Source organism: Danio aesculapii, chromosome 5, assembly GCF_903798145.1.
Source record: "Danio aesculapii chromosome 5, fDanAes4.1, whole genome shotgun sequence".
Lineage (NCBI taxonomy): Eukaryota > Metazoa > Chordata > Actinopteri > Cypriniformes > Danionidae > Danio > Danio aesculapii.
This window is the reverse complement of record NC_079439.1, coordinates 23276013-23302335: the sequence shown is the minus strand read 5'-3', so window position 1 is coordinate 23302335 and position 26323 is coordinate 23276013. Positions and strand designations below refer to the sequence as shown.

At 34.0% G+C, this 26323-nt stretch overlaps 2 protein-coding genes across 2 annotated transcripts; one reads left to right on the top strand and one right to left on the bottom strand.

The window, feature by feature from the left end:
• Positions 1-1049: 1049 nt before the first annotated feature.
• On the top strand, positions 1050-12308 carry zc4h2 (zinc finger, C4H2 domain containing). The gene is made up of 5 exons (XM_056457608.1): positions 1050-1236; positions 1822-1993; positions 5672-5844; positions 6068-6230; positions 11307-12308. Exons 1-5 carry the CDS (start codon positions 1184-1186, stop codon positions 11418-11420), a joined length of 675 nt encoding a protein of 224 aa, XP_056313583.1. The 5' UTR covers positions 1050-1183; the 3' UTR covers positions 11421-12308.
• A 2847-nt stretch (positions 12309-15155) lies between these two features.
• On the bottom strand, positions 15156-17884 carry shisa2a (shisa family member 2a). The gene is made up of 2 exons (XM_056456878.1): positions 17483-17884; positions 15156-15851 (listed from the first exon to the last, which is right to left on the bottom strand). The coding sequence occupies exons 1-2, from the start codon at positions 17769-17771 to the stop codon at positions 15364-15366; spliced, it is 777 nt and encodes a 258-aa protein (XP_056312853.1). The 5' UTR covers positions 17772-17884; the 3' UTR covers positions 15156-15363.
• Positions 17885-26323: the final 8439 nt, after the last annotated feature.

Genomic DNA, 26323 nt, shown 5'->3' with positions numbered 1-26323 from the left:
CTAAAATGCAGTATTTAAACCTCACATGAGGTAAATAACTGCAAAAAAAGGCCATATTTTCAGAAAAAAGAACCACCCCTTTCAATAGTGTGGCTACGGGCTTGTATTATATGTTATAATGATGTAATTAATCTTCTTTTTTTTTGCACAAACTGATTGTTTCTATTGGTAATACCTCAGTATATCCTTAGGAGACACATACTGATTTTTGTTTTGTCTGTAGGCTCTTTGACTTTTAAAGTGCCAATGGACATTGACTAGGACTTTATGAATCACCAAGGACCACAACATAAGATAAAAGTTTGCTTTAATGTCTGACTGATGATAAAGTCACTATAACATTTTGAATGGCCTGAGAGTGAGCAAATGAAGAGCAAAATTACATTTATTTTGGTACTTTTTATTTTTTTGTTGTTTTTTTTTGGTATCTACACCCCTGCATTAACACATTATTTTGCTAATGTACCACGATATTCTGGAACATCTATATTTGGGTAAAGTGGAATAGCATGTTAATACAAATAGCATAGTGCTCACATATTTTAGTCAAGTGTATTGACCATTTCAATGTGGTCATGAACATTTCCTGCTTGTTATCAAACTATTTCATAACTGTAACCAGAGGCAATTCGATCATAACTTCATGTTTAAACAGCTATCATAAATTTTTTTATCAATATGTAGATCATTATGGATACTCGGAAGTTATAGAAATTAAAAATGTAAAACATGATATACGTTGGGACAATTGTTTTTGTTTACATCTCTCAAAATTACCCATAATTATAACTGAATCTAGTGTGGTGTCGTGAAAAAGTAGCCTATAACTGCTCTATATACACAATAAATAGATGTTTTTGTTTTTCTAGATATGTTTTTGTTTGTTTTCTGATAAGCATATCATATAAATCAACTGCCTAATATTTCGAATAGTTTACTCCAAATATTCTTTAATTCCATATAATCTGAATATCACGGACGTCTGACAAACACTTGAGTGGTTTTATTTAGCGCGCGCTCCCTTTAAACCTCGCCGAGCATTGTGGGAAATGTAGTCAGCGGGTGTTGCTGTTGTCCACAGCTGGTTAGCATTTCTATTGTCTTTCTTATGAGAGGGATATCCGCTACAATCGTCTCTTCTTTTTTTTATTCCAACACAGGTCTTACAGTTTCTTAGTCCACCATGGCGGACGAGCAAGAGATAATGTGCAAGCTAGAAAACATCAAAGAAATAAGGTAAGAAAAGCCGAGATTGCTCCTAAAGCAGACACGCTAGCACTGTGTCCAACATCTGGCCAATTCGCCTGGATCGCTGTTTAAAAAACGCATAAAGAACGTTTAAATTCATTGAAACAGTGATTGATTTGCGTGAATTCTCTACCATTAAAACAATTTGAGATATTCCTTCATTACAAGGCTCTTTGTGTCGGTCGTGATGCTAAAGTAAATAGCTTACAACATAAAAACACGTAGCTTTGCTCTAAATCTGAAAACATCTCGCTCTAATTCTGCAAAGTCTCTGATCACACCGTTATTTTAGCGTCTGAAAGCATCCTGTTGTGGTTAGAAACGAAACTGCAGAACAAACGGTTCATTTCCTGCGGAACGAAGCTTAATCATTTTTAAAGCCTTTAATGATCGTCTGGTGAAGTATTGATGTGCACAAAATAGGCCTAAAACATTTTGGGATGGCATCACTGAAACCACATTACAGATGTCTTATTCATTTAAAACCACATGCACCAGATCCGATCAGTCCTCATTGTTATAGCATTGCCATGCAGTGGCTGGATGCTCAGTTTAATATGTGTGGGTTTACAGGAATAAGACAATTCAGATGGAGAAGATCAAATCTCGACTGAGGACTGAGTTTGAAGCTCTGGAGTCAGAAGAAAAGCACCTGAGAGAGTACAAACAGGAAATGGATCTTCTGCTGCAAGAGAAAATGGCTCACGTAGAGGAGCTGCGGCTCATTCATGCCGACATTAATGTGGTAAACAGATCATGTGTCATACAAGATGCGTGCAATGTATATTATAAATAAGATAATCACTTGGTAGCCATTGATGAATCTGTTCTTCTTAGTTGCTTTATTTGTAATAACTTATTTTTTCACTATTCTATCACACATAATGTGCAGAAAGTCAACTTACTATGATTTAATGCATGCAATGTTTATAATAAAAAAAACAAAACATCACATACAGTGCTCAGCATAATTGAGTACACCCCATTTTGAAAATTAATATTTTTATCCATTTCTCAGTGAATATGGGTAATATATATCGGTGCATTTAAACAAAACAGATTTATTAAACATATATTTATTAAAATAATATTTTAGTCACAGAACATCTTTAGAAATGGTAAGATAATACGTTTAAATTCATGCAAAATATTGCAAACAAAATTTACAAACTACAACATTTCAACAAAAGTGTATCTATTATTTTGTTTCTCTTGATTTTTGCTATATTTGATAATAATATTCTTCTATAACATAAATTTAGGACCAGTATTGTAAGTTATTTTGTTAGATAAGCTCCAGATTTGGCTTCAGTACTGTCTAAACTAATGTATATGCACAAAAAAATATTGTAAAGCATCCTGTAGAAAATATGAATTTAAATGAGAGATGTGTGGTGGGTGTACTCATATATGCTGAGAACTGTATCAGACATTAGTTCATTTATTTGATAGATTCATTTATTTAAATTGTATTATTCATATTTATCAGCTATCCATCACATTTTCACTTTTGGCAATTAATCCAACTGTACAAAAGCAAAAGACAAGATTTTTGAGGTTTAAAAGAGACTGACATTTTTATTCAGAAAGGGTGCATTAAATTGATCAAAAGTGAGAGTAAATCATGCATAAAATTACTGCAGTATGTTTGAAGACTAAAGAATCCTGAACTAAAATGATTCTTAAGCACCAGATCAGCATATTATGATTTCGGAATGAGAAGACTTGAATAATGATGCTAAAAATTCAGCGTTGACGTAGGAATAAATCACGTTTTAAAATACAAAATGTATGCTTTTTTAAAGCATACATTTAACCTTATTGAACTTAAAACTTTGGTAACACTTTAACATGTGTTCTTGTTCCACATGTGTACTGTAATAGTAACAGTAAATTATGCATAATTACACTTAAAGGTATAGTTTACCCAATAATGAAATTAACTGACATAAATAGGTAACACGTTATTTTGGTGGTCCATTTAGAGTATTAGTAGACTGTCTGCTTAATATATGTCTTCAACAGACATTTAACTGACTATAAGAAATTTTGCAAGTACATCAACTAACCCTAACCCCAACCTCACAGTCTGCTTATAATCTAATGAGGATTAGTTGGTATACAGATGCAATGTAACTTAAATTCAACAAACGCACCATCAAAATAAAGTGTGACCCATTAAACATTTGTTGTAATTATTGTGTAAATAAGTGTATTTACATTGTAATTATGCTTAATTAAACACCTGCTTGTAATTACATCTGTAATTAATTTCTGTGATTACATTTATAAGTACACTGTTGACCATCTCTTACACTTTAACCCAACCTTAAACCTGCACATACCACCAAACCTGTCCCAAATCCTACTGTTCTACAATACATTATTAACATATTAAGTATATTGAGTTTATATTTTTTGTAAGCACATAGTAGTTAAGGCCACTTAATATAAAGTGAAACCATTTTTTTTATTCTGTTAAACACAAAAAAAGGTATTTTGAAGAGTAATTGTTGCTGGCACCCATCAGGTTCTGTAGTAGGAAAAGAAATTACTATGAAAGTCAATGTGTGCCAGCTAGCAACATTCATCAAAATATCTTCTTCTGTGTTCAACAGAAAAATGAAACTCAAATAGGTTCTAAACAAGTGAAGGATGATTAAATGATGATAGAATGTTTAGTTTTGGGTGAATAAATAAAACATTTAACCAACCCTGAAGCAAATTAATTTCTAACACCAACTCTATAGTAAGTACGAGTTAATTAATAATACTCAGTATCTAAATGTTTAATTAAATGGTAACAAGCATGCCATAAATCAAAGTGTAACCAAAACTTATTTCAGAAAAAAACAAAATTGAACAGTATTGCATTATATTTTACTCTAGCACCTCACTACACTCATCTGAAAAATACTACAGCAATAACTGTAGTGTTTTGAAGCACACCATAGTAAAATGTATTATACTATCTACAGTTGAAGTCAGAATTATTAGCATATTTTTTTTCTTTTTTAAATATTTCTCAGATGACGTTTAACAGAGCAAGGACATTTTCACAGTATGCCTGATAATATTTTTCTTATTTGTCTTATTTGTTTTATTTCGGCTAGAATAAAAGCAGTTTTTAATTTTTAAAATTAACCATTTTAAGGTCAAAATTATAAGCCTCTTTAAGCTATATTTTATTTTCGATAGTCTACAGAACAAACCATCATTATACAATAACCTACCTAATTACCCTAACCTGCCTAGTTAACCTAATTAACCTAGTTAAGCCTTTAAATGTCACTTTAAGCTGTATAGAAGTGTCTTGAAAAATATCTGGTAAAATATTATTTACTGTCATCATGGCAAAGATAAAATAAATCAGTTATTTGAAATGAGTTAATAAAACTATTATGTTTTCAAATGTGTTGGAAATCTCTCCGTTTAACAGAAATTGAGGGAAAAAAAATAAACGGGCTAATAATTCAGGGGGGGGCTAATAATTCTGACTTCACCTGTATATTGTAGTATTTAAAACTCTTTGCTATTGAATGCTACTAGTATTATCTAACAAGCTGATAAATTGTGAAATATACTGTAGTAAACTTTAGTTTTTAGTACAGTAAGCTGTGGTGTATTGTAGTATAATATACCCTGTAGTTTTTAGAAAACTATACTATTAGGTAATTTGCTTATATTACTCTAGTTGTTGCGTTACCATAGCAACTGCAGAATCACCCAAATTAATTCAAGTGCACTCAAAAAAGAATTTTTGCTGCTTATTTAAAACGTGCTGAAACATCACAATTCATGAGATTTTTGAGGGGGGACAATTGTTTTATGTTCAATCCACATTCATTCATTCATTTTCCTTTGGCTTAGTCCCTTTAATTTTCAGGGGTTGAACTGCCAACTTATCCAGCATATGTTTTATGGAGTGGATGCCCTTCCATACACTCTTACATGCACAAACATACACTTTATTTAATTCACCTGTAGTGCATGTCTTTGGACTTGTGGGGGAAACCGGAGCACCCGGAAGAAACCCACAACAACATAAAGAGAACATGCCAACTCCACACAGAAATGCCTACTAACCCAGCAAGGACTTGAATCAGCGACCTTCTTGGTGTGATGCGACAGTGCTAATCACCGTGTCACCCTAGTTCTATCCACATAAATTTGTAAAATCAATGAAGTCAACTCAATTGGTTTGTGTTGGGTCGACATGAAGGAATTGTGTAAAACCCAGCATTTTTTACAGTGTACTTTATTATAGTATGGTTAAAAAAATCTGCAGTATTTACTATGATGACTATAGTTTTTTTTTTTTCATATGGGTGTCTATGATCTGACCTAGTGTTACCGGGTTGGACGCCTAACCATTAGGTTAACAACATTGTGATTTATAGACTGGCTGTATTTCTTCTCCCAGATGGAAAACACTATCAAACAGTCAGAGAGTGACTTGAACAAACTGCTGGAGTCCACCAGACGTCTCCACGATGAATACAAGCCCCTGAAAGAGCATGTGGACGCCCTGAGGATGACCCTCGGCTTACAGAGACTGCCAGACCTCAGCCAGGAAGAGGAGAAACTCTCACTGGAGTCAGTAACACTGTTCCTGTGTGTGTGTTCGTGTGTGTGTGACTGGGGAAACTCCTCAAAATGAGTCACCGGCGTGTGGGAGTGTGTGTGTTTGCAACAGAGTAATTCTTAAAGCTGAGTCAGAGAAATTGCGAGATGGAGAGTGTGTAATTGTGTACTGTGTGTGTGTATAGGAAGGCTAAACTGCTCACTGTTTGTTTGTGTGCTCTTCCTCGTGTTGCAGCTACTTTGAAAAGCAGAAGGCTGAGTGGCAAACAGAACCCCAAGAGCCTCCTATTCCAGAATCCCTGGCGGCGGCAGCGGCTGCAGCCCAGCAGCTTCAGGCCGCTCGGAAACAGGATGCCAGGCAGACAGCAACGTTCCGGCAGCAGCCACCACCGATGAAGGTGCGCAGTCTTTTACATTGCCTGCATGTCTACAGTAGTCAACCATTTGAGTGGATTCACTTAATACAAGAATGGGTGTTGAAGAAAGGTTTTGATCCACTTTAAATGTTGACTACTACACTTAAAAATGACTTTTGCTGCTTGTTTAAACTGTTTATTAAAAATGAGTTGAGGTAACACAATTCTTAAGGTTTTTTGGGACAACTTAATTGTTTTATGCTTAATACACAATCAATAACTAACGTTAACTTAATCAATAAACTTTCATTGATTCATTCATTTTCTTTTCGGCTTAGTCCCTTTATTAATTCGGGGGTGCCACAGCGGAATGAACCGCCAACTTTTCCAGCACATGTTTTACGCAGCGGATGCCCTTCCAGGCGCAAACCATCACTGGGAAATATCGATAAACTTAAACCTTTTATTTTTAGTCTGTTTAATTGATGAAAGGTGAGATGACTAGAAAAGTTAGTACGTTTGAATAATTTACTGAATTTAAGGCAGCAAAAAATGACAGTAGGTGTGCAAATGCTCATACATTAGCCGTCATGTGTGAAATAATATATAATAGCTTATATTTACACTTTGCTGGTAAAACAAATAATGTGTTGCTTTAGTCCAGAGATGGCCAAAGTAGAGCCCATGAACCAAAGTTGGCCTATTGTAACCTTTGATTTGGCCCACCATCCCATCTGAGAGGAAAGTGAGAATGATGAAGAGGGTTGGGTTGAATGCCTTTAACACAGAGATCGTCATTTCTAATTTGATGTAGCTTTTTATTTTATTTCTGAGCTACAAAAACAAACAAACTGAAAATAAATGTTTCAATTAAATGTTGTAAATGAATCAGATTTTTAAAAATGTAAATACTGTCACTTGACAGATAGAGGACTATGCAGAAAACATCGGCGAGCAAAACAAGGCAATCACTAGTTCTTATTCTGTTATAAATGAGATTTTGATTTTGAGAAAGTTTTGTTTTTACTACAATAAGTTTATTATAAAATGTATAAATTACTGTATTAGTTAATACAAAGCAGTGTTTTCTGGTCATTTTTAACCATTTTTAAATAAACTAGGAAATATCCCATAGAAACTATATTTACCTTCGACACACTAGCCTCAATCAAGTTTGGTTTTGGCCCTTCATAATAAAAAGTTTGGGCACCCCTGCTTTAGTCGTATGGTAAACGGTTCAATGAAATTATTTATGACATTGGCTTTATTGTAATACTGCAGTCTGACTTCAATTTAAGAACTTCATTAACATTTTTAATTAACTAAGCTTCCCATATCAAACTACAGTAAACCTTTACAATGCTACACTATCTTTTATACACTCATCATTTAAGTTTGGTTTCGATGCACACTCAAGGCTTGGTGTTATTTTTATCTTAGTTTTTTTACACATTTATTAGATTAAAATAGAGTAAAAACAGTAATATTTAGAAATATTGTTAGATATTTAAATGTTGGAATTTTCTGTTTTAATAAATGTGACCCTGGAACACAAAACAAGTCATATGTGTAAATTTATACATCATCTGAGAGCTGTCACACTAAAATTAAGCAAAAACAAATAAAGATTAATCTAGGTGCAAGTGTATTTGTTAGGACCAAAGGTCATAGATCAAAAGGTGCAAAAAAAAACAGTCCAAACAGGAAAACAAATGACCCAAACGCCATAGTTGAACGCGAGCAAAAATAAGTCCCAAAAACAGCAGAATGGCTCAGGAAAATCCAGCGAAACGCCAAACGAGAGTACTGATGAGACACCATGAACAAACAATAACGAACTGACAACAAAGCAAAGAGTTAGAATATAGGTGCAGAAAGTAACCACAGCTAAAGCGACTGATCAGAACAGCTTATCGGCATTATGCAATGAAACACGTGGCCACAACACAGACACGCAACAACAACTGAACGTGGCGGAAAGCAAAACATAACCATGTGACAACAACACAGACAACCACAGAAAGAGCGCACACACCTACAACCCTGATAAAAGCTGAATTTGTTTTTATTGATGAATGGTTTATGGATTGGACAGTATGTGTTCTGAGGGTTACAGAAAATCAAAACACTGATAAAATCACATTTAAACGGCACCTATGATAAAAAAAATCATCTTTTGTTAGCTGTTTGGACAGAACTGTGTAGGTAAAGTGTGTGCACAGTCATATCGGGGTGATGTAAAAGAAAATAAGTCTCCTTTTTTAAATTTCCTGACGTTAAAAATAGGATTCAAATCCCTCTGATTTTGAGGCCCACCACAACGTGATGTAGGAGTGCTGTTTCCCCGCCCACCGAATTGATTGACAGCCGCGTATTAACATGTCTCTGTAGTAACATGTATAATCATATCAACAAGACAGGACGTGCACAAAGCAACTGGGATTAAAAGATCTGTTCAGTTCTCTGTGATCATCAATCATCTTCAAATGTGATCAAGAATAAGTTTAAGACATTTTCAAAACGGTGCATGTTTGTATTAAAGTAAGTTGAAGATTGTTAAATTGATGTAATTCATCACCACAGCCGCATGTCAGTTTAATTATAAAAGAAGACGCTTCAATCCCGGTTTGTGGACGTTACATCAGGTTTATCTTGTACGTTAGCATAAGGGATATCCATACAGCAGTGGATATTAACATGTATCCTGTCACATTTCTGTGCAAAAACAGTGCAAAGTGTGTGTCCGTGTCCGCAGTGTGTCTGTGCATAAACTTTGTAACGACATTGTGTGTGACTCCTCGTTGCAGAAAGGCTTGAATTAACTCCACAACAAATACATCAAATAGTCATTGGGAAAGTTTTTACTGTAGTATTTCTCACAAACGTTATAATCCTTCATATCTGTCACTATGCTGTTTTTCTAATGCAGCAGAGGCGGAGATTGGGCACAAGGGAACGGTGGGCAGGGAGAACTAGCATTAAAGGCACAGGCAACAAAAATGGCTACAATGTGTTGAGCAGAAATTCCAATATTCTGAAAGGTATAATAAATAATCTGATGGTGGTTTTGAGCTGAAACTTTCTGGAGATACAAAAGTCTTATCTTAAATCTTGAAAATAGAAAATTTATATATTTAAAGTAGAAAATGTATTAAAAAAAATTTCATGAAACATGATCGTCACATGATATTGTAATAATTTAATCAAAGAAAATCAATAACTTTGACCAATACAATGCATTTCAGGCTGTTACCAAAAAGATACTTCTGCAACTTAAGACCAATAGTCCACGGTCACATTTAAAAATGTCATTGATTCTGACTTATTACTAGGGCCAGACAAAATCTGCTGCCATTTTTTGCTATTTCTGCGGAGAATTTTGTAAACAATCTGCAGATTTTTGTGGAGTGATTTTAGGAGTAGCATAACTAAAAACTTAATATATGAAATAAAAAAGAATTCATTTTTAACTTTTATGTAATGTTTACAATGCAAATCTAGTTAGATCCACTTATTTAATCAACAAAGCAAGTCCTTGTATATACTAAAAGACAAAAATATTACTTTACACAGTACTAAATATATTAATTTACTAAAATAAAATTACTTTTATATGTTATATTATATTTATTTTATATTATATTTACAAACTAAATAAGATGATTATTGTTTAGTTAGTTACCAGCTTTAATTACCAGTTACTTGTAACTGTTCTGTTTTAAAACAACATTGACGCAGAGTTGTTACAGATTAAAATCTTTAAATAATATTGTATTGGGGAAATAAATAGATTTAGACTTTGTATATAACTTTTCCGGTTTTCACTGTTTCTATTCAATTAAAGTTTACTTCTATAGCGCTTTTCAGAACAGTTTGAATACAGCTTTACAAAAATTATTGTAACCTTCAATACTATTTATTTAAGAGCTATTTTATTTTTTGGGTTTTGTATTTTATATTACATATTACACTATAGTCGGAATGATTTGAAGAGTGTCATAACTAAAAACTTAATATATGAAATAAAAATAATACATTCATACTTTTATTTAACATTTACAATGCAAATCCAATTAGATCCACTTATTTGGTAAACAAAGCAAGTCTCTCATATGATATCTACTAAAAGACAGAACATATTACTTTACAAACTATATTGTAAATAAATCATATGAACATTTTCATATCATTATTATTAAATCGCAATAATATTAGTGAAATTAATTTAAAAACTGATATAAATCTACATTAGGGTGTCCGCGGGGTCTTAAAAAGTATTAAAAGTTGCTAAATCAAATATGAGAAAATTAAGGCCCTTAAAAGGTGTTAAAAAGTCTTAATCACATTTTTACAAGGTCTTAAATTCTGTTCAAGTGTTGTCCAAAGTGTTTGACTCCAAAAAACTCATAAATATATTTATTGTACTCCTAATATTAACAACGGTTTGCTCAATTCACATGATTGGTTCGGGCCGGGGCACGTCCAGGCATGCTCCTCTGTCAGGGTGATGTCACATAATTTGCGACAAACGCAGGAAGTTTGTAAGTTTATGTACCTCTGGTTGGAGAAAGACGAGTTTAAACAGTGGCTAAAGCCTGTCACTGAAAACAATTGCATAATTTATTCTTTCAAGCTTTGTTTCTTCTGACCTTATCTGAGTTCTGCTGCATGGTTGTGCTCCATTGATTTATTTAACTACAACTGTTTATTAAGTTAAAAGTTTGATACTGATTAGAAGTTGAAGTGGTGATGAGGTCTAAAAATATTCTGAGAAGGTCTTTAAAAAGTCTTGAGACGGTATTGAAATTACTTTTAGGATTCCTGCATATACCCTGTACACACAAAATATAAATGTACACACATTTCCTGAAGTACATAGACTGAATGATGGGCTAAAAATCTCTGCACGCAGATTCCGTGTGGGCTCAGTTATCACTTCAGTCTTTAGTGACACATTTTTATTATTTTTGAAAATCCCCTTGACATTGAGATATTTTGGGGTTCAGAAATCTTTAATTAATTCAACATTCCAAAGTATTTCTTTAAAATAAAAATCTTGTGTAACACTATAAAGTTCTGCATAATATTGAATGAATTTGAATGAATATCTTTTTTCAGGCTTGCCTTTCCTGCCACCAACAAATCCACCGGAATGCACCGATCTGTCCTCTCTGCAAAGCCAAAAGCCGCTCACGCAACCCTAAAAAACCCAAGAGAAAACCTGACGAGTAACACACAGCGGCGCTTTCAACAACCCTGGACAAAACCTGACCAACACACACAACCCCAACAGAAAATGACCCACTCATATAAACACACTCACTCATGCTCTCATGCATGCACATTCCCATACACACGCAAACACACATTTGCATTCATACACAAACACTCCATTGTCCTGAAGAAATGGACCATCTGCAGTCTGATAACTCGACCTCTTATAGCGATCCTGTAGTTCAATCTGTCTTCCTGGACATGAGGTCGTCGTTTTTCATTTCAGTTTTCTATAAGTGAATCCTTGATATCGTGTTTGTAGCGTGTCTGTATTTAGTCGCTAGTGGAAAAGGATGCTGGTTTAGAAATATTGGAGTGTACTGTCGTGCGTGAGGTTTAATTCTAGTGCATTAGTTCAAAACTAAACTCTAAAGTGGCTTTAGTCATCAGAGCTGTTTGTGCGGTATTCATTTAATACTTTAATAATGTTAATTAATGATTAATGTTTACATATTTGTTTTATTTTATGATAGTAGTGCATATTGTTTTTCTTGTATTATGTTCTGATGGTTTTGATGAAGACATCGGAATGCAGCAGAATTAGTTTTTACCTTTAAACATCTTAAAACTGTGGTGCTAGTGGTATGTGATGGAGAAAAAGAGGGAAAAATAAAGAATGAGATGCAACAGTGAAATATTGAAGATATTTGGAAAGTGGCATATTTCTGAATTCTCCTAAAACTGTTGTTCGATTTGACAGAATGAGCTGTTTATTTGTATTTGACTGAAAGGGCATTATGAGCTTGTTTGAGTATTCAGTATTGAATCATTGTGTTTATGTCTCATCTTTTTCTGAGAATCGTTTTTTTTATAATAATAATAATTAAAATCTGTGAAACTAATGAACCTTGAGGCTCTTGTCATGATTCATTTGTGGAATAATATTATTCTTTTCAAGTTGGTTATGGTATCTGATTGATTCTTCCTCTCTGTCTCCATTCTTGTCATGGGCTTGATATTTATCTGGAATTTGACCTTTCACCCATGACCCCAACAATGCAATAATCATTCTTTATTTGCTAATCTCTTTACCAGTACGAAGGACAAGAGACATTCTTTTTGCGCTGTTCTCTTGTTCCTGATGGGGGCGATATTTACACTTTTAGAAAAATCACCAGCTTCGTCTTGTATCTTAAAACGTGAAATGAATATTGTTTAGTTAATTACAAGCTTTAATTGTACGTTCCCGCTTTTTTGTTACTGTTTTGTTGAGTTTTTAAAGCGATGAACGTTGGCACAGAGTTGCTTCAGATGAAACATCTTTAAATAATTAGTATTGATGAATTAATAATTGAGTATTGGGAAAATAAATAGGTTTAGACTTGAAGTCTAAATCTGCCTAGGTTTTCACTGTTTCAATTCAGTTAAAGTTCACTTCTATAGCACTTTTAAGAACAGTTTCAAAATACCTTTAAAAACATAATCGTTGTCCTTTAATACTATTTAATTAAGAACAGTTTTACTTCTGGGTGTTGTATTTTATATTACACTATAGACCTCAAAGGTTTTACATTACAATTTTTTAAAAATATTTTTTCAGCTCACCAAGGCTGTTTCTATTTGATCAAAAATACAACAAACCTGTAATGTCGTGAAATCTTTTAATTTGGAATAATGTTTTTTTTTTTTGTTTTAATACACTGAAGTACATGGAAATCACACGATTCTTCAGAAATAACATAATTTGATGAATTTATACCTTAAAATATGTTTACTAGTAATAATATACTCACTTTCTGTTTAGCAAAGATTCCTGAAAAGTGCAATGAATGTATCAGAATTTATACGTAAACCGTTAATAATCATATTATGAATTATCAAAATACATCAGAAAAAAAATCCAATGATGTTAAAAGGATCATGTGACACCAAACTTTGAACCAAAGTATTGCATCTTTACATAGAAAAATGCTGAAAATAGTTACTGAAATCATATTTTTTTGATCAAATGAATGCCTTGGTGAACAGATCATACTTTAAAAAATATGGTAATCTTTCAAAAACATTAACCGCTATAGCTATTGTATATTTAATATGTAGATTAAACAACCTTGCATTGCATAAAAGGTTCTCAATATTTAAATGTTCTTCCCATTATGGAGAAAGTAGTTCCTTTAAGAACTTTTAGTTCTTATCTGGCATTTAAAAACCTTTATTATTAAAGTGACTGCAAAACTAAAACAGAAAACACTTCAGGATCTTTGTGTTTCGCTGTTCAAATTTCAGCATTGAAGCTAAAATCTGTGATTGTGCAATCCAAAAAATTATGTTTGTCGTTGGTTCAAACTACTTTTTTTAAAATGAGCTGAAACAACACAATGTTTTAGGGTTTTTTGGGGACAACTTGGTTGTTTTATGTTCAATCTACTTAAATTTGTAAAAAATAAGTTAACTTAATTCCCCAAAGTTGTCCTAACTAAAATCGATTGTGTGAAACTCAGCATTGGCTCAGTTTGCTTTTCTGTGTGGAGTTTGCATGTTCTCTCCATGTTGGAGTGGGTTTCCTCCAGGTGCTCCTGTTTCCCCCACAGTCCAAAGACATGCGGTATAGATTAATTAAATAAACAAAACTGGCCATAATGTATGTGTGTGAATGAGTGTGTATGGATGTTTTCCAGTACTGGGTTGCAGCTGGAAGGGTATCTGCTGTGTAAAACATATGCTGGAAAAGTTGGCGGTTCATTCCACTGTGGCAACCCCTGATAAATAAAGGGACTAAGCCAAAGGAAAGGAACTCAGCATTTTTTACAGTGTGTGAATGAGAAAAAGTAGACATGTACTTGTAGTTAGTAGTTAGTATAGCATATACAGTACCTCATAAGATTTATGTGGCTGCATTGATTCATGTATCTTTAGCTTCTGCTTTTTCACATTAAGCGTTTTACATGATAACAGGATTGGCCGAAACTCAGTAGGTTCGTCTACAGCTCGTTAATGATCGCATCTGCATCTGCTTAAACTCCAGCTGGGCCGTCCAGAGCCTAATCTCACTCACACACCCCTCTTTACCTGCGCTAATCCCACTCTCAGGGGCGTGAGGAGATCTGCATCTTTTGTCCTGTGCCCTCCTGCCGTTTCCACACACAAACACCGAAAACCTGCTCAGCCACACACACGGCTGGAAAGCTTTACAATCACAAATAGTGTCAAGAAAAACTCAAAGCTCTTCGCAGGACAAAGAGCCTCTTACCATTCAGAGAGATCTTCCGTTTAATGGAAGATAATGTGACTTCACTGCTTTAATTTCAACCAGATGTATAGAATCAAGCCAATTCTGCTTGAGATTTACATGTATCTTATGAAATATAAATGATTTATTGTACTTTATGACTTTAAAAATACTTTCAATAAGGAAAGAGAGTAAATAACTTTTTAAAACAGCTATTGTGTGTGTGTATGTGTGTTTAATGTGATTAGTTGACTTTACCTAAAAAAAGAAGGTAAACATGTTGCTTATTAATGAAATAAACTGTGTGTGATTACAAAAATTAAGTTGTGTCAACTTAATTTCTTAAATTCAACTCAACAAATGACTTTTAAGGCCTTGGGTTTACTCACTTTTTTAAAATAAAGTGACCAATTGCTTTTTTTACAGTGTATAAGTGTATTTTCACAAGTTCTTGTGTGTAACGTTGAGTAAAAATGAAAACAGAGTCAAAGAAATTGCCTATGAAAATAAAATGTATTCTCTAATCTTTTATAAATAACATTACAATCTGTGATTGCTGAAGAAACAATCAAGCGTTCATGCAAATACACTCCTATGAGAAGCAATAATATGACCAACATATTAATATCAGTGTTGATTGTTTGTGTATGCAGGTAAATATATTTTTGGAAGCCATTTAAAGTAGAGATTCATAATCCATGTGTAGTCCCAAAAATGTGTATATGAATGGCATCAGATAGTGACAGTGGGATAGATGGGCTCCGTGTGCATGGGTGCCTGAGGAAAAGGTTGTCCGAATGCTGACCGGCTGTCCAGAAACGCGGGGGCCATGAGCATGCTGCGTTCTGGAGGCAGAGCGTAATTCATGTAGGGCTGATAGAACTGTGGCGCCCCCTGAGAGAGTGGAGGAACATATTGCTGGGGCTGAGGAGCTGGATATGAGTTTGCCATGGGGCCGTAGAGGTTCACGCTGAGCTCTGATGGAGGAGGACGAGCGTTTGTCGTGGAGGAGCCAGACGTGGAGGTGCGGGACGGGGTGGAGTTGTCTACTGACGGACCTCCAGACTCCAGCAGGCTGGTCTGAGCAGCGGAGGGTCCCACTGGACGATCGCTTGCTTTGGGCTTCACACACTGGCAGCAGCAGACTGATACAATCGCACCGACCAGCACAAATGACAGGAATGCGCTCACCACAATCACAAAGGGGAGATATGTTGGTACTGAGGAAGATAAGAGATGAAATGAAATTAGATGTGAGGAATGTTTAAAATACTCACGAGAGTTTGATGACAATTTGAGACTGTGAGTTACAAAAATGTCATCATTTCATTCATCTGCAATAAATGTCTTTCTAAAAGATTAGAGGAAATATACACTACTGGTCAAAAGTTTGGGGTCAGTAGGATTTTTAAATGTTTTAAAATAAGCTTCTCCTGCTCACCAAGGCTGCATTTATTTCATCAAAAATATAGAACAAATTATAAAATTGTGAAATGTTATTGCACTGTAAAATAACTGTTCAAAAGTAGATTATCATTTAATTTAATCAATTATTCCAGTGATTTTAAAGATGAATTTTCAGCATAATTTCCTTCAGAAATCACTCTAACATTAATTATTACTATTATTAATATTATTAATGGTAATAGTAATAAAAGCGATAATGACTGGAGTAATAATTTCATTTGAAACTACATACAATAAGTAATAAATAAATATTTAATAAATAAGAATGTAACAATTTTTTATGTTTAATAAATGCCGCTTTGATGAACAGAATAATGTAATTTAAATTATTAAATAAAATTAATAATAATTAAAAAAAAACTAACCCCAAACTTTTGACCCGTAGTTGACCGGAATTACAAGGAATTACAAAAAAACAACAACAAAAAAATCACAAAAACCTGCAATAGTGTCCTTAAATAGTTTTTTTATCCCGATTTTTTATCCAATAACATTTATTTTGTGTGTGTGTGTGTGTGTGTGTGTGTGTGTGTGTGTGTGTGTGTTTGTGTAAATTAATGCAGTTAGGTTTATTTAAATCATTGGCTTGAATAAACCCAAACAATTTAATTGTTGCCACTATTTAAATATTTTAACTGTAAAAATGTGCCCAAAAAATCTACTTCAGGATAAAAAACGGCTCAAAACAATTTACATATTTAAACTTTAGATAACGTTATATTTTACTCATACAAATAGGTAATATTCTATCAAATATTATAACTACATATCCTATCAGGAATCGGTCATTTTTGTTTTAATTGTATTTTTAGATATTTTTTGATGAGCAAAAGTTCTGAAAATGTATTTGGTCAATTGAACTTTCTTTAACCCTTAACTCCCTCACCAAGAAAACTCCTCTTAACACACTTTTTTTTCAACACATCCCAAATATCAACCTCTACCAAATGGTTGATATGTCGGTTTATGGTAAAAGTACCTGCATTAAAACAAATACTATGAAAGGTCTGAAAATATGAAGTGTAAGATGAATTTATTTTTAAAATAATCCAAATATAATTTTTGAATACTAAATCATCTTTATTTTTTGAAGTATGCCATTAAATATTTCAGATTCTCATTTAACATGTTTTTTTTTTTTTTACAATAAAACTAAAATCAAGTTTAGTAGTGCAACAAGATAATGTTTGTTTGATTTTTTTTTATAATCCAATATTGCTGCGTAGTGTAAACCATTATTTAAAACAGTCATTCTTTAAAACAGTCAAAATATGGTCAACCATCGAGCAGTCAAATGGTTAATACAACGGAAATGGCTTTGAATAAAAGTTGTTTGATTTAGTTAGTTAACTAGAAAATATAAGATATTTACACAAATACTCACCACTTTCGGTCACTTTTCTCATGTTATCCGTGCTTTCGGACTCGGTACCGGTGTCGCAGGTGCTCTGATCGAGGCGCGCCTCCGCGTACGTACAGCAGTACCTGAGCGCGCACGTCCCGCAGCAGTACCGCGCGTCCTCACCGTCATAACGCTCGGGACACTGAAATCCCCGGTGCCAAGAGTTGAAGGAATCTGTCCAACCGTGACAATATTCGCCTGATAACGCAAAAGACAACGGTAGAACGACTGATAACAGGAGAAAGAGCGCGCAGGATGTCGACGACCTCATGTTTTGTGTTTGTTTTATATCCTGAAGTTAAGTGAAGTCTCTTCGAAGTTTCCACAAGCGAGTAGCATCTGATCCGGAGTTTCTGTGTGCATGCGGCATTTAAGTGCTCGCTGGACCCCCATCCCCCCGCAAACACACACACTTACACACGTACATGTACATTAGCAACCCCTCCCCCCATTGCCCCCTCGTTATCGCTCATCTGCATTTAAATTTAGGCGGGGTTTAGTGATAGGCAAGGTTGTTTATTTGTATGTTTGCACTGCTAATTACTGTATACAAAGTATGACAAGGGATGATGAGCTCACTTTAAATGCATTTTAAGGAACACAAATGAAAACTTTAATCACATCAAAATCTCTTTCTTTTTACAGAATATGTGAATTTTACAGTATAACATTAACAAAAAGTTTACTCTACCTTTTTTAAGGGGAAACCGTAATAAAAACCTAAATAGTCACAATTTGTATGTCAGATACTTAGCTTAGATGCATATAGCATGCCTATTCACGTCTTCAGATGGATGGAGCCTTTTGCATATGTGTGCCTATGTGGGGTTAAAGGTTACAGACTTCTTGTCTGTCTCTGTTTTCTTTATCTGAGACAGGAGGTCAATTCACTATCAATGAACATCTAAACACACACTCAGTTTGCAACTATGAAACTAATGCAGTGCTTCTTGGATTGGAATTTAAATTACAAGAAAAAGAAGAACTGAAAAGCAGCACTGGAATAGTTTGTTGTACAAAATTAAACACAAAACTCCTGAAAATATATACATTTAAGTGTATTAATAATGATATAAAGCATTGTGAATATCACTGTTAAAAGCGATTTGTTGACTTTACTTTAAAAAGTTAGTAAACCCATTGATTTAAAAGTAAATGAACTTTGTGATTAAATATAAAATTAAGTCAACATAACAGTTGCAAGTTAAAACAGGTATACTCACTCTTTTAAGTAACACATTTTTTTTCAGTAAAAATAACTCGACTTAGTGATGACCAATAACTCGAATAACTCGACCAGTGATGCCCAAACTAGGGCCTGCGGGCCAAAGTTGCCCCATGGTAATCTTTGATTTGGCCCACCATTCCCCCATCTGAGATGAGAGGGAGAATAGGGTTGGGGTGAATGCCTTCAACAGAGATTAAATATTTTTTTTCTATTTATTTTTTAATATTATTAAATGAGTATGTTATTGTGCCAAATAATGTAATACAGTTTGATATATTTAGCTTTGGCCCACCACTCAAATTTGGTTTTTGGCCCTTCATAAGAAAAGGTTTGGGCACCACTAATTTAGGCAAATCAGAGCATAAAACAAAAGTCAGTTAAAACTGTTCATCTTGTGCTTTAATTGTTTCTTGTTTATTTACTCTGTGAAATTGCATTTTCAACTTTAATCCAAGATAAATTGTTTCAGGCTACTGCGATTGTCAATAAAAGTTGATTAAAATAAATAAATATAAAAAAAATTTGAAATTTGAAGTAAAATTTAAAGTGATGTTCATTCTCAATGTAAATGAACCTATTCCTAATGTAGTTTGGGTAATATTTATTGGCCAAGTATTTTATTATTTATATAATGTATATAAACCATTAACTCGTTTGTGGCCAAATTGTAAAAATGGTTTCATGCATGTAGCCTTGTTAATAGTGTCCTTATATGTTTTGCATTAATTTTCTCCAGGTTTCTGATTTTTTTCAAGAAAATTGTATTTGAATATGCGGCAAATATAGTTGGGCAAATATGTTGTAAGAACCCTTCAATGTAAAATTTGCATAGGAGGAGAACATTTGGCATTCTTACTCAAAACAACTGCTTTTAACTGATAAATTTATATTTCAAAATGCATTTATTCAGTTAAACCTAGAAAACCATTCAATATGAACCCCTACTGCATAATTACAGCAGTCAAAGAAAAAAATTGCACAAAAAAATCAAGACTCAAAGAGCCCAAGTGAAGTAAATACTGCTCTCCACAATGGTGATATGAGTATTTTCAGTAAATCTTCCTATGACAGAAATAGTCAAACAAATTAGTAATAAGTGAAGCTGCTGATGCTGTTTGTGGAGTTGCTTAATGATCCTAATGAGCTGAGATTTTGAGAGATTTAATGAGTTTTCAGTTGAGTTCCTATAAGCCCATGTCCACATGTTATTTTTGTAAACAAAAAAATCTCCAATTTCTAAAAAACACAGACCCTGTCGTTTTTGAAATCTTCACCCTGACAAGAGATTCAAAATTTTGGGTTACGGTGTTTGTGTTTTTGTGTGGATGAACCATCAAACAGTGTAGAAAAAGCTGTGATTTAGACAATACCCATGTTTGTGTGTACAGCAGGGCCTAGGGTTGTGACTGAATTTAGTTTTTGCTTTTTAACAGCAGGAGTTAATCATTCTCTGTTCAGTCAGCAGTTTAACTCGGCTCTAGTGTTGCTTTAACTCCCTTTGTGCCAGTGGGTGAAGTTAATTTTACTCTGAGGATTTAGCTGTGTATCAAAGTATGTATCAAAAAGGGCTACTTTTAGGTAAATATATCAGTTAAAGGGTTAAGTTAATTTTAGATGGGGTATTATGAAAGGAAAAGACATTAAACAAGACCAATAACCTTTATTTATTATCTTATTAACACATTATTCCTTAATTTCCCATCATTTATGTACTTTCAAGGTATTTGACCACCGGCAACTAATTGCCACATGAACTTTTTAGTATAAAAAAATACAGATTTATTGAAAGATTTGTTTTGTTTGGATGAATTTAGAGACCATCATGATTATGCTGATATTTGTGAGCAAAAAATATTTTCAGTAATGTGAAAATTGCCTTTATTTGGGAGGGTTTGCCTCCATTTTGCATTCTGGAATTAGGGGTAGGAAGTTGAAAGCCACACATGACAGGAATTCAATCAATTCCTTTTTTTCTTTCTTGAAATCTTTTATTGGGTTGTTTGCTTGCATGTCATCGTGACATGGATAACATGTCGAAAATTACTTATAAAAGGAAAATGACAACTATGAACTTGGCAACTATAGTTCCCGGTGGGCTTAAATGGGTTAATAGATCTATATTTCCATGCTAGCAAACATTTTAAACTCATTTTAGTGTTCACCAAACTCACAGACTGTTCAAATAAATCAGTGTTATTTTATTTTTAATCAATATAATATCTAACCATCTACTAATACTCAGGTTAATGAACATCCCCGAACATTTGTCATTTCAGCATTTCTAAATATACCATTCATTCAAAAAGATTTGACCTCCATTCAGATTTTACCTACTGTACCCCAAAAACAACAACAAACACTGTCGTTCACAGAAATCCTTGTTGCAGCTGGGCAGACCTGATTGTATCAAGCTATTAACAGAGATTAGTCCTCGCACAAAAGACCGTAAATTGCCATTGTCTGAGAACTGACACATTAGCATCAGGTCAACAAAGCCTGTCTCCTGTGGGTGTGACAGAACCCATTGCTTTATTGTAGTTGTGAATGATGATATTTAAAAAACCTGAAAGTTATTGAATATGACTGACTCATTAACTTAACTAGATGCTGTGAAAGTATGGGAGTATCTCATGGACTGAGACTAGAGGACTGTTGTGTGTGAGAGTATGTGTGTGTGTTTATGCATGTATCGTACGTGTGTGTATGTGTGTGAGCTCCAGATGGTAAATGTATTTTCTAAAAAACAAAATAACTGTAACGGGACACCATTTGGTGGCATTTCTGGGAGGATTACAGAACTGGAATGGAGACGAGTGAGAGAATAATAAACAGTGGAAGTGAGAAATAAAAGAGACTGTGGAAGGAGAGACTGTTAGAGGAACCGAAAGAGGAAGTTGAAATAGTTTCAGCTTTTTTTAAATATCATCATTCACAGCTAAAATAAAGCAATGGGCTCTATGCACAGCTAGTGTTTTTCAGCATATGATGAACTTTTGGTGAAAGCTTCATTTTCAATTTTATAAGATTCCCTTTACAGCATATATGTTATAATGTAATTCAAATATAATCAGTTAAATAGACTTAAGCATCCATTTGATTGTTAAAGCGTAAAAAGAGATGAAAGACCGTTCAAACGCAAGCACCGGCATCAGCAGCAGGCTAGCACAGAAACTTCATTGAAAATACTGGGGTAAAATTCAGCTCCATGTTTTAAAGACATGGCGTGGAAAAATATAATTTAATGCAGTGCTTCTTGTTTAGTCTGAGTCCCACTTCTTATTGTATCTCAGCCCGGCAGTCAAGATAGCTGTTTTTTTTAAAACGCAGCGATTTTGTATGAGATTATAATTCACCGTAAGCACTGGGGCTGGCTGACTGAAATTAAAAGTCTGTGTGCACATAACTCATTGGAAAACAAGTAGTAAAGTTATATACTTTCATGTTTTTGTCTGTTTATTATGGTTATTACTAGTCTTTCTGCTGCATCAGATACAAACTTTTAAGTATACATTTTAAACAGATTTAACATCATATATTTATACTGTATGTTGGTATAAGGGGAAAACAAAAGAGGTTGGGGTGTTCCTACACTGTAAATATATCCATAAATCAGCAGTTTTCTGTATTTTGTGGTTCATGTTTTTATTTTTCCCCATTTATTTATATATTGTCTGGGTCAGTGTTGTATATTACGGTCGAAAACCTTGTAATAAAATGCCAGTACATTATCTATCATTTTGCAGACTTAATTCTCTATATGTTATTTATTATATATTATATTATTTCTAACTATTAAAATGTCAATAAAAGTCACTTTGTTCAACTGTAGAGTTAAATTTTCAACATCAAAAGTTAGACATAGCATAGCAGACATAGCGGAGATCAACATCCAATGCAATTCACAACCATAAATAAATGGAAAACAATTATGAATCGTTAAATATGGAAACTGTTAATTAGCAGATTTTTTTTTACAGTGTACGGTTCAATTACAACTTTAATAAAAGGCTTCCAGGCTACATAACAATTTTCTTTTTAAGGGAATGTCTTTAAGGGAAGGTCAATCTTTTCAAGCTGCAGGGAGCACATTACATTTTTTATCAGTGCTGAGCAGTGGGGAGTTTTTTGTTTGTTTGTTTGTTTTGGTAAAATGAATATGTACTGAAGTGTTACAAACCAGAGCACTGCATGCTGAAGTTTAGCTCTAAATCTGACACCAAAAATAAAGCCAAAATTGAGTCAGGGTCCAGTTTTTCACCATTTTCTGATTAAAACGGACAAAACTTAAGTCAGGCAATTTCACAACTAATTAAAGAAACTGCTCTTGAATGGAATGAATTGGGTGAAAACGATGAGAGGAACTGCAGTTTGCACTCTTTTGTGAAGTGAAACTTTATGAAATTTTTAACAGCTAAACTGATTACAGAAAAATAGGATTGTTTGTGGATAGAAAAGCTTTTTTTGAGAATTCTGTGCTAATTTTATAGGCTGATTTGGGTAAAGGGGCTTATTATTAAAACAAGTAACTCTGAAGCAAATTGTTGAAATGGAGAATAAGCTTTTTTTGTATTTCTTTCCAAATCAGCTTTAAAAAAGGTTCCAAGGTTCCTGAATAATCGGCTCTCAGTATCATCTAAGAACTAAAGCATTTGTGCATTTTTGCAATGTATATTTTCATAATAGGTGCACACATGTGACATGGCTGTATTTTAGATCTAAATATAGATAGCTTGCTATTGGTGCAGTTTTTGCCCCCTGCATTTTATTAATGCTTTGGGGCATTTTTAAAAGCCTTTGTAAGGGCAATATTTTTAGTTACATTTTTAATAGCATCTACTGTATATGGACTTGAATGTCAGTTAAGTACATATATCCAATTCCTTCAGTCAGTAAAAAAAAAATTAAGTGTTACCAATGCAATTTTCTCAACAATTAAAAAGTACATTATATATATGCATTACATAAAAATATGCATTACCTTTTGCAATGGTTATTCATCAGGATGATTAAGAAAACAACAAATAAATGTTTTTGTGTTTGGGGAAAAAGAACATCATATTTCTGGCTCCATGGACGAACATGTTGGTACATGATTGTGCTCACATTGAAAGTTCAGGAATGAGAGACATGAAATGATACAAGTCAGATTGAGCTGACTTAAGTGTTCAGCAGCATTCAGACCATTCTAGATTCTATCATTAACCTGAAGGGTCTGATTCATGTCTGTTTTACGTTATCGGATTCTCTACTCTGGGTTGAGAGTCCTGAAACACATTAGCTTGAAGGCCCATCTCTCAGAAATGTAGTTTTAAACAAACTCTATGACTGACTCTGAAAAGACTGACTAGGCAGATCTTCTGAATCAGTAATAAGTATGAAGTAATTTCTGTACAGTATATGAATTTTAATACATATTACATCTGTCATATTGCCATGTGGCCTACAGCATTAATTGCACTGCTGTTAATTCTGTTCACAAACTTTTTCCCTGTGACCTCATAGGATAGTAAAGTGTCTACTGGATGTACAGTTTTAGAAATCATTCATACATACACCTCTCACAGTCTCTTCTTTAGTTTCTTTCACAGTTCACTGACTTTAATGAGTTTCTTAGCCATATGTTTATGGTATTTTATATCAGGTTTACATCAGGACTCTGGGCTGGCCATTTCATTATTTCAAAATCTTCCTCTTCCAGGCACTCATTGAGATTATCTGCATTATTCTGTCTTTATCTTTCGGGAATGACCAACCTTTTTGGGTATCTTGAATGAGTTATTGATATTCTAAAGATCCTATTAAACAATATTAACACTGCAATTTCAAATTTACAGATTTAGAAAGACCATATAGAAAGGGTCATGAAAATGGTAAAGTCAGACAGTCAGATATATATGTATATATATACAAATACAATTAAAGTCAGAATTATCAGCCCCCTTTGAATTTTTTTTTTTAATATTTCACAAATGATGTTTAACAGAGCAAGGAAATTTTCACAGTATGCCTGATAATATTTTTTCTTCTAGAGAAAGTCTTATTTGTTTTGTTTTTTTCAGCTAGAATAAAAGCAGTTTATTTTTTTTAAATCCATTGTAAGGTCAAAATTATTAGCCTTTTTAAGCAATTTTTATTTCAATAGTCTACAGAACAAACCATCATTATACAATAACTTGGCTAATTAACCGAACCTGCCTAGTTAACCTAATTAACCCAGTTAAGCCTTTAAATGTCACGCCAAGCTGTATAAAAGTGTCTTGAAAAATATCTATTAAATTATTATTTACTGTAATCATGGCAAAGATAAAATAAATCAGTTTTGAAACACCAGTAACTGGGATGTTTCTGAAGCGTTGTTTATTATTATTATTATTATATCTTTGTTTGTTTTCAGCATACACACACAGAAATAAAGGTACAAAATTTGTCACCATGGTGCTATACCTTTTCAAAAAGTACACTTTTGTATCATACAGGTGGTCATTAGTGTCTTTTCGTGTACATTTTCGTACCTCTATGGTACTATGAAGAACACATTTGTACTTTTTAGGTATTAATATGTACCTTTAAGGATCAGTTAGGAACAAAAATGTACCTTTTGAAAAGGTACCGTCCCAGTGGGAGATTTTGTGACTTTGTTTTTTATTTTGAACCTAGATTTTGTGAATGGAACTCATTAAATACCCTTAAAACTGCTTCTTTACTCATGTTGGGATAACTAGTGACCTTGAAATTTAAGAAAGTGAAGCACAACATTTCTCGAATACCCTCAGTCTTGAGTTGAATAAAATTCACCTTTGCTCTTAATTGCAGTCAGTTAACAGTTATCATTGTTGTCTGATACTTCAGTATGTTTTGTGTTTTTGTGTATGCAGGACATTGGCAGGTATTTGAGAGGGAATTTAGCTTAAGCTGGATGAGCTGTATGTTAATGTTGTTCATTAGCGGGCCTGTTATCAGATAACTCAGCCTAAGGGTCGGGAGGTCATTATGGAGACAATGGGTCAAGCGATGGGGGTCCTCCCAAGCAATTAGGCAAATCTGGTCGGGCCACCCTGCAGGAGCAAACCCCCACTGTGCTGCGTGTGTGTGTGAGTGCAGGTAAGGGTTAATGAAGTTTCCAGAAAAGTTTTGGCTTGTCTGAAGCAGGGGATTTAATCTTGTAGATTCAAATGCCCAAATAGGATCATCACAGTTATTTTGAACCCCCATTCAAAACTGTAAAGCAAGACATTTACATATAGTCATACATGCAGTTAAAAAAATAATTTAAATATGTGTAAAATAATGTAGAAAAGGCATGGCATGGTGGCTCAGTGGTTAGCACTGTCGCCTCACAGCAAGAATAGTTCGCTGGTTTGAGTCCCGGCTGGGCCAGTTGGCACATCTGTGAGGAGTTTGCATGTTCTCCCAGTGTTCGTGTGGGTTTCCTCTGGGTGCTCCCCCAGAGTCCTAAGATATTCACTTGATGAATTGACTAAACTAAATTGGCCGTAGTGTATGAGCGTGTGTGTGAATGAGTGTATGGGTGTTTACCAATGACTAATACTGGGTTGCAGCTGGAAGGGCATCTGCTAATTAAAACACATGCTGGA

What these genes read in the sequence shown, in the direction of transcription:
- zc4h2 (XM_056457608.1), top strand. Translation starts at nt 1,184, where the DNA reads ATGGCGGACGAGCAAGAGATAATGTGCAAGCTAGAAAACATCAAAGAA. An exon ending in TTCATGCCGACATTAATGTG is followed by an intron (nt 1,994 to 5,671) that starts GTAAACAGATCA and finishes TTCTTCTCCCAG; the next exon opens with ATGGAAAACACTATCAAACA. An exon ending in GAGGAGAAACTCTCACTGGA is followed by an intron (nt 5,845 to 6,067) that starts GTCAGTAACACT and finishes CTCGTGTTGCAG; the next exon opens with CTACTTTGAAAAGCAGAAGG.
- shisa2a (XM_056456878.1), bottom strand. Translation starts at nt 17,771, where the DNA reads ATGAGGTCGTCGACATCCTGCGCGCTCTTTCTCCTGTTATCAGTCGTT. An exon ending in GAGAAAAGTGACCGAAAGTG is followed by an intron (nt 15,852 to 17,482) that starts GTGAGTATTTGT and finishes TATCTTCCTCAG; the next exon opens with TACCAACATATCTCCCCTTT.